A 7,500-nucleotide genomic window follows, 5' to 3' on the forward strand; every position below is an offset into this window, starting at 1 on the left:
AAATATTCACCGAGATGAAGTCGAGGTGAATATGTAAACAATTATTCCATGAGAGCGTGTTGGATATGAAGATGGTAAATAGCCAACGAGGCGCGTTTTTAGTGCCGAGTTGGGCCATAACCAGTCTCATATCCAACAAGCGCAAATGGAATAATTGGTTTTAGACATTAAATTCCTTAAACTCCAAAACCTTGGAAGTACGAAATACGAGCGAAAAGAAGCGAAGCGAGAACAAATCTGAGCGAAATCGAAAAAAAACTTGAATGAAGGTGCGATAATCTGTAATACCTTGAGGTCAGACAGATGTAGGCTCATCACAAAAACATTTCTTGACTTTTCGCGTATGTTAAACGTCGGAATTGATCTAAACTTTCCACAAAAAAGCTTTTGTTTCTTTTTTGGCTTTATTCAAAGAGAAATTTCGCTTTCCGCAAAAAAAAAATTAGCTTAGCAACGTTTAGCGCAATCATTTACCATATAAGGTCAAACTAAGGTATATGAGGTGATAACCGAGATTGAGTGAACCAATCAGAGCACGCGAAAGGCATTATCCGAGGTATACTCTGTCTCATGCCAGATGATTATACTTTCGTCAGTTTGGGGGGGGGGGGGGGGGGGTGGGGGGGGAGAGGGCAGTTTGGGAGTGGATTTGTTAAAGTAAACACCTTGCAAAATAGCTTTATACCATAGATTCCTTCTGTAAAGTAAATCATTTCTAAAATTGTAGGTTAAAAGTGACTTTGTGGATGCTATGGATGGTGTCATGTCTCTTTTAAAGCGAGAATCTCAACCAAGTAGTCTGGTCTTCATTGGTGAACTGCTTCATGGTCAAACCTTTAGCCCCAAAATGGTATTGTGCTCAATAACAGTTGAATCCATAACCATAACATTGTTTACTGGTAATTTTTGATTTAGGTCATGAGTGAATGAAGAAGAAAAACTGAAAACTGGAATGCCAGTTTAGGTTCTCTGAAAGCCTTAGTATGTAGGACAGTTTTAAAGAAACTGCCGAGTTACATGTACATGTATTATGTCTATATTATGTAAAGTTTATTTAAATTCTGTCACAATTCATTTGCATAGGGTTAGGGCTGTTTGACTGCTAGCAGTCTCTCTTTTGCTGAAAAAATCCACTGAGAATGTAAAACAAGTGATCGGACAAGGCAAGATATGATTGGTGAAGCCGCGAATCACGAGTAGGCCATATGCCCGCACTTCTTGTGGCTAGCACCTTCGCCACTCGCATATCATCTCATTCAATCAGCAGCTGTTGTTCTGCGTTCTCGGCGGATTGGACCAACTGTTTTCTCTGATTTGAGCGTTCCTTTTCAAGAAATGACTTTTGGGTCCTGTCTGTTAACAAGAAAGACTTGAAAGAAAGCTTTTTGTTTTTCTTTTCTATTAAATTAGCAAAGCAGAACATACCACTGTTTATTCCATGTCAAAGAGCAATACAATTCACATTTAGTGTGCTCAATTAGCACTTTTTCACTAGTAGCTCATTTGCTAACTCAAGAAGGTGGGGTAGGTTGTAGTGTGGCATGTGAGATGATTATTTTGATAATAATAATAATAATAATAATAATAATAATAATAATAATAATAATAATAATAAAAATAACAACAACAACAACAACAATAATAATTATGATAATAATAGACTTTATCAACAGTATTCCCACCAGGTAGCTCTTAATCATCTGTTAATATCTCTTTAAAATTAAATTAGTGTAGGTAATCATATGATTTTGAGTAAATAAGCATGAGTAAAAAATTTGTACTCTTTGAAAAAAATTACAAGTGCTTATATGAGAAAAATCATGTGATTACTTATTAATAATATACATGGAAAACTTCAAGACGGTTAAGCAGAAGAAAACACATGTATCACACAATCAGGGAAAAATTGTGCCATATATTGCGCCATCCAGGGCGCGTGCTGGATTTGAAAACAAAAGATTTGAGTGGTTCTGACCAAACCCTATTGTTTATTAGCCAATCATAATCCAGAATTTCCATGTGTAATTTGCACTGGTATTACACTTTTTTGCACTGGTTGTTACACCTTAACTGCACTGCTCTTAGCGAATCAGAATCAAGTATTTTTTCATGTATAATATTATTACTGTAACAGTACTTCAGGAAAAACTAAGATAAAAGCCTTGTTTACACAAGCAAGTTTCCTTGACAAGGAAAAATTGCTCATGTAATTAATAGGGTAAAATTTTTCCTTGACAAGAAAATGCTACTGTAGCATGCTAGCTTTTCCCTGTAAAGGAAAAAGATTAAATATTATCGTCAAGGCCGAAATTTGTTTGTGTGAACGCATGACAAGGAAAATGTGGCAAGAAATATTAATGAGATTATGGTAGTTCGGGACCAGCATCACGCTCGTGCTCATTGCTGTCAAAAGATACAAAGTGGTGGCTAAAACAAGAGCACGTTGAAGTGAACGAGCTTTGATGAACTAGGGATTGGAACATTTATTATGTACTTGCTCAATAACAAATTTGTTATTCAGTGAGCACATAATATAGACCTTTTTCCAAAATGGCCACTATTTAAATAGTCTTTTGTTTTTATTAAAATTAGCCCTTGATGCCTCGTTCGTAAGCTTAAAATTCAAAAGAATATTTTATCTTGAAGGAGGCAACAAGCGCCAATTTGCATGTGCATAAATCAGCGGCCATTTTGGAATAAGGTGTATTTAATATTGCAGGCACATGCGAAACTTGTCAAGGAAATCTTGTTCATCATCTACACGAGCAAATTATTAATTCCTTATCAAGAAAAATTTGTCAAGGAAAACTTGTTGATAATTTATATGAGTAATGATAATTGTCAAGGAAACTTGTCAAGTAAAACTTGCTCATGTAAACAGGGCTTTAAGTGAATGACAAGATATAAATTCCAACAGCTAATAATTATTAATACTTACAATGGTAGACAATGAAACTAGTATCTAGAAGACAGGAAAAATACAGTCCTGACAGGTCTGTCTCTATTTTAGTAATCATATTTCTTTTTTTATGCACCTTGCTACAGATCTTTTAGTACCTTGTTAGTTGCTTGGAGCTTTTTGAAAACACCATTCTTGCTTTAAAATTAAAAGACAGCAGCCCTCCACTTTTTATAAAAGTCATATGCAGGTATATCTTGAGTATTTTCCTTTGTAGGATCATTTGGTTTGTTTCTTGCCTGGAACATTGATGTTGGGAGTTCATAATGGTCTAGATAAGAAGTATGAACAATTTTCCAAGGACTTGATGGAGACATGTGTTCAAATGTACAGCAGAATGCCAACAGGACTCAGTGCTGAATTGGTTTACTTCAATCAGGGGCCTTCTTCAAATGAGGATATCTCAGTGAGGGTAAGCAGTTTGTGATTTCTGCCTTGCATAACGATCCCTCTCTCTCTCTCTCTCTGTCAGGAGTTTTGTAGTGTTTTTGTTGCATACATGTGCATCCATTAGTGTAAACGTTATTTTTTTGCATTTATCAAGAATCATTGATCCACGCAAAAATAAAAAATGAAAATTCAGGAAAGCCCCTGTTTAGTCGTCAGTGTTTCACTCAACCTTCCCATCATGCTCCACCTTGATTGTATCAGCGGTTGTGTCGGCCACTATTTTAATGAAATGGTGTGTGATATTTCCCACTTGTCTTTTGTATTTCCTTTGCACTCACCAAGGGGATTGTATTTATAGCCACTCATTGCATGTATATAGTGACTCTGTTGTGACATGATTGTAAACCATTTAAATTAATATATAGATTTAGCCAAGCCTTATTCTTACAATAAGTCAACCTGGCTTGAGCCTGCGATCCAATCGAAACCCAGTACCTGGTCAGCGCTCAACCTGCAAAAAAGTAGTTGACCTCGATGAGCCCACGATATGGTCACGTGATACTGGTCACATTGCGGTACATGGAGGGGTGTACAATACGTACGGTCGTACGGTCCTACAGTGACCAAAACCAAATTTTCTCGCACTGATGGGTTACCATATTTTCTTACCCATGGTGCTCCGCGCGCAAGCATTCGGCGCACAGAGCTCCGCTATTAATACGAGTCCCTGTGAAATCGTTTTCCTGTCAAGAAAATGTCATACATGAGGGTAGCCTGAATACTACAGTCGCCCCCTCCCTTCAGAAAAAAATCGGGGAGGGGCCAACTGTGCACAGGCTAACATTCCATCCCCTACCTCCATCCCCTACCCCCATCCCCATGCAATGCTTTCAAGTGGTATACCTTGAAAATACGGATGAGTCTGTCTCAATACTTCAAGATACAACAACTTTGAGACGGTTTATTCGAGTTTTTGCGTTCTCGTATTACAACCATATTCTTCGTGAAAAAACAATTTCACACAACCTTCATTCCTGGTATTGTGGCCATCCTTTATGTGATTTGTCAATGACCTGGGTGGACCACGCTCGAGTGGTTCACACAGTATGTTCCCTTCTAGTCCTTCCCTTCTACTCAATTCAATGCAAAACTGGATTAAATCACAGTAATTGAAATTACATTAATACTAATAGACCATTTTCGAATTCTCACGGATGGACTGGATCTAGCATGAAATGGAGGCTAATGCAGGCAAATCTTTGCAAATTAATTTGCCTGCATTAGTCTCCATTTCATGCTAGATCCAGTCCAGCTATGAGAATTCGAAAATGGTCTATGATTATGTACCCGTAAGCATCACTGCTTCCAAACTCATTGTCTTGAATAGGGTCTTTGGCGTAAAGCTACCTTAAGCTGAGCAACCAATTGACCAGAGTTCAGTATTTCATATTTGATTCCTTGATTGTCTCCAGCCTCTAGATGCCCACAATTTGTTAAGACCAGAGACTGTGGAGTCGCTGTATATCCTCTACCGCCTGACGGGAGACAAAAAATACCAGGAATATGGCTGGACCATTTTTCAATCATTCGAGAAATACACCAAAATTGCCACAGGAGGTTATTCATCTTTACACAGTGTCAAAGACCCAAACCTGGGATTCAGAGATAAGATGGAAAGTTTCTTTCTTGGCGAAACTCTCAAATATTTATTCTTATTATTTAGTGATGTGGACATAGTTCCTCTAGACAAGTTTGTATTCAATACTGAGGCTCATCTACTTCCAATAAGAGAGTCATAGCTTACTCATAGTTAGGGTTTATCAGTGTTTATTAAATTTTCGACCTCGGATATTGCGTTTCTAGCTTTCTGATTGGTTCACTCAATCTCGATTATCAGCTCATATACCGCATGACCTAATCTGGAAACTGGTTGCGTAAAGTAAAGTGTTGCCAAGCAGAAACCTTTGTGCTGGAAGCGGAATTTCCCGAGAGAAGTATTTTTTCGATGACTTCGGGAGACTTGAAGTCGAACCTGTCATCTTCTGATTACTTCACCATCGCCTTAACCCTTTCATTACTGTTGACAGCACTCGGGTTTTTTTCCCGAATATATCTATGCCATCATCGGAAAAATAACTTTCTTATTCAATTTAGCACAGTTCAAATTTACCTCTACTACTACTACTACTACTACTACTACTACTACTACTCTAAAGCAATTGCTACCTCATAATTTTGATAAAAATCAAAACATTCTTCTGACAAAAAGAATGTTGACCCAACGGTGTGTAACATTCAGGTTACACGTTCTCAGTGACGTTGAACTAACAAATGTTTTACATCAATGCAACTATTGATGGGTTTGACATTTGTACCCAAGCAAAAGATATAATTCCATTTGCGCGGCAACGAACGAAGCATCGAGCTAAGGGAAGATTTCTGATTTCTTTGCCCCTGGACAAGCAAACTGAATTTCGTTACGCAACAGTGTTGGAACTTGTATCCGGGGTATTGTTCCAGTCTATGTAAAGCCTGAAAAACAAAAACGATTCCTTTGACCGATCACAACATTCACAGGCAACCAAAACAGCCAATTAGAACGAAGAACAAACGCTAAGCGCCAAACATCACGTGCCTGCAAGTCACAATGGACTTCCTTTTTCTCGCTGGCTGATAGATAATGTGGCGCGAAAAGTATAAGCCAATCACCACCGTAATACTTTTTAATTATTGGTTATCACAAAATTCCTTTTGGAAATTAGTTTAAAACCTTTGGAACAGCAAGATTCCCCGGAGAATATAAAGTGTTACAACAAATAATTCTAAATTACAACAAACGAAAAGGAATGCGGATTCTCAAGTTTTTTGCCTCGTTCACGAAATATCAAATTCATATATTTTATGTATCTTTTTCAGTGGTTTTCTATCATTCTCAAAGTCGTTATGTAGTACAGTAGCTTTTCTATGCAGAATGTTTTTAACGTGCTATATTTTAACTCGGTATTTATATTTTAATGGCTTTGGGACCTTGTATACAACAAGTCAAATAAAGATATGCTCACCAAGCGACACAAACAGATTTTTCCCTGAACCCATTACCGTTAGAATTGAGACTCGATTTAAAACAATCTTTTTATTTATCTTGATTCTGTGAGTGTGCTCCACAATTAGAGACCAAATGAGCAATCCGCCTCTTGAATTTTCTAGGGAGTTAGAAAATGAAACGCCCTTATTTTCATTACTGCAATTTGTCTCTCTTAAGAGGACTAAATACTTCCCTTGCCCAATGGCCATCGAACATAAACTAAGAAAGTATTACTTCTGATGGATTTTAATCGCCTGGAAACTATTGCTTCATTCGTGGTTTTTGTTTCATTTTGCTCCGTTTCTCCTTCCTAGTTGATGCGTGGACCACTTTTAACGTAAATGGCACAAGTTCTCCGTCGATCATTGTTCGGATCCAGGAGTTCCCGAAGTCACGGTCACCCTCAAGGATTTCAATGTTCGTTCTCTCTGTCCATTATACCTGCTTAATTGCAAACTAGTACTCCTCACTGGCAGAACTAATCACTCTCATCCGATTCAGTGCGTTACAATTTATTTGTGTACATCAAACTTGTTTGGAAGCAAATGTCGCAGATACTTGTCCGCGGGAGTGTCCAGATCTTTAGGCAACTCGAACGAAAACCTACGAATCACTCAGTCGGCGAGTGTTGTACGTAGTTGCGTATTCGGGTTACACCCAAGCCTTTGATTAGGAAGTAATTATGTTGGATGCTTCACGTAAACTGAAGTGTGTTTGTTGGGTTTCATATTCGATGTGCCATCTTTCAAATAGACAATGAAGTAGCCTGGAAAACAAAGGAAGATACAAACAAGTTAGTGTTCGATTTCTTTTTCCGGGTGATTGAACTATACTTGTGTTAAAAGTCGATAAGGTGTGATGTCCTTCTCGCCGATCACAAAAGAGGCTCCTTGAAGTCCTATCAGCATCGCTTCTCGTCGTAGCGAAAGATTAATGGTTAAGCTCTGCACTCGACACGTAACCTGCGTCCATATTCTTAACCGAAAGAAAACAAAACATTTGCAACCAAATGGAGTTATTAAATACCCGGAGGCCGCCTTTTCTGATTTGTGAAACGAATGTGCGT

General features: G+C 38.0%; 2 protein-coding genes across 3 annotated transcripts in view; one reads left to right on the top strand and one right to left on the bottom strand.

Moving 5' to 3' along the window:
• LOC137993374 (endoplasmic reticulum mannosyl-oligosaccharide 1,2-alpha-mannosidase-like) overlaps positions 1–5,914 on the top strand; it is a 24,963-nt gene extending 19,049 nt beyond the window's left edge. Inside the window, exons 6-7 of the mRNA XM_068839184.1 lie at positions 3,177–3,371; positions 4,822–5,914. Coding sequence (XP_068695285.1) covers positions 3,177–3,371; positions 4,822–5,148 — 522 coding nt within the window. The 3' untranslated portion in view covers positions 5,149–5,914. The remainder of the gene's footprint in view (positions 1–3,176; positions 3,372–4,821) is intronic.
• Positions 5,915–6,057: 143 nt separating this feature from the next.
• The window catches only part of LOC137993372 (extracellular tyrosine-protein kinase PKDCC-like), a 12,380-nt gene continuing 10,937 nt past the window's right edge, over positions 6,058–7,500 (bottom strand). For both annotated transcript variants that reach the window (XM_068839181.1, XM_068839182.1), the window contains exon 5: positions 6,058–7,200. In XM_068839181.1, coding sequence (XP_068695282.1) covers positions 7,115–7,200 — 86 coding nt within the window. In that variant the 3' untranslated portion in view covers positions 6,058–7,114. The remainder of the gene's footprint in view (positions 7,201–7,500) is intronic.

The sequence above is a fragment of the Montipora foliosa genome, chromosome 2, assembly GCF_036669935.1.
Source record: "Montipora foliosa isolate CH-2021 chromosome 2, ASM3666993v2, whole genome shotgun sequence".
Lineage (NCBI taxonomy): Eukaryota > Metazoa > Cnidaria > Anthozoa > Scleractinia > Acroporidae > Montipora > Montipora foliosa.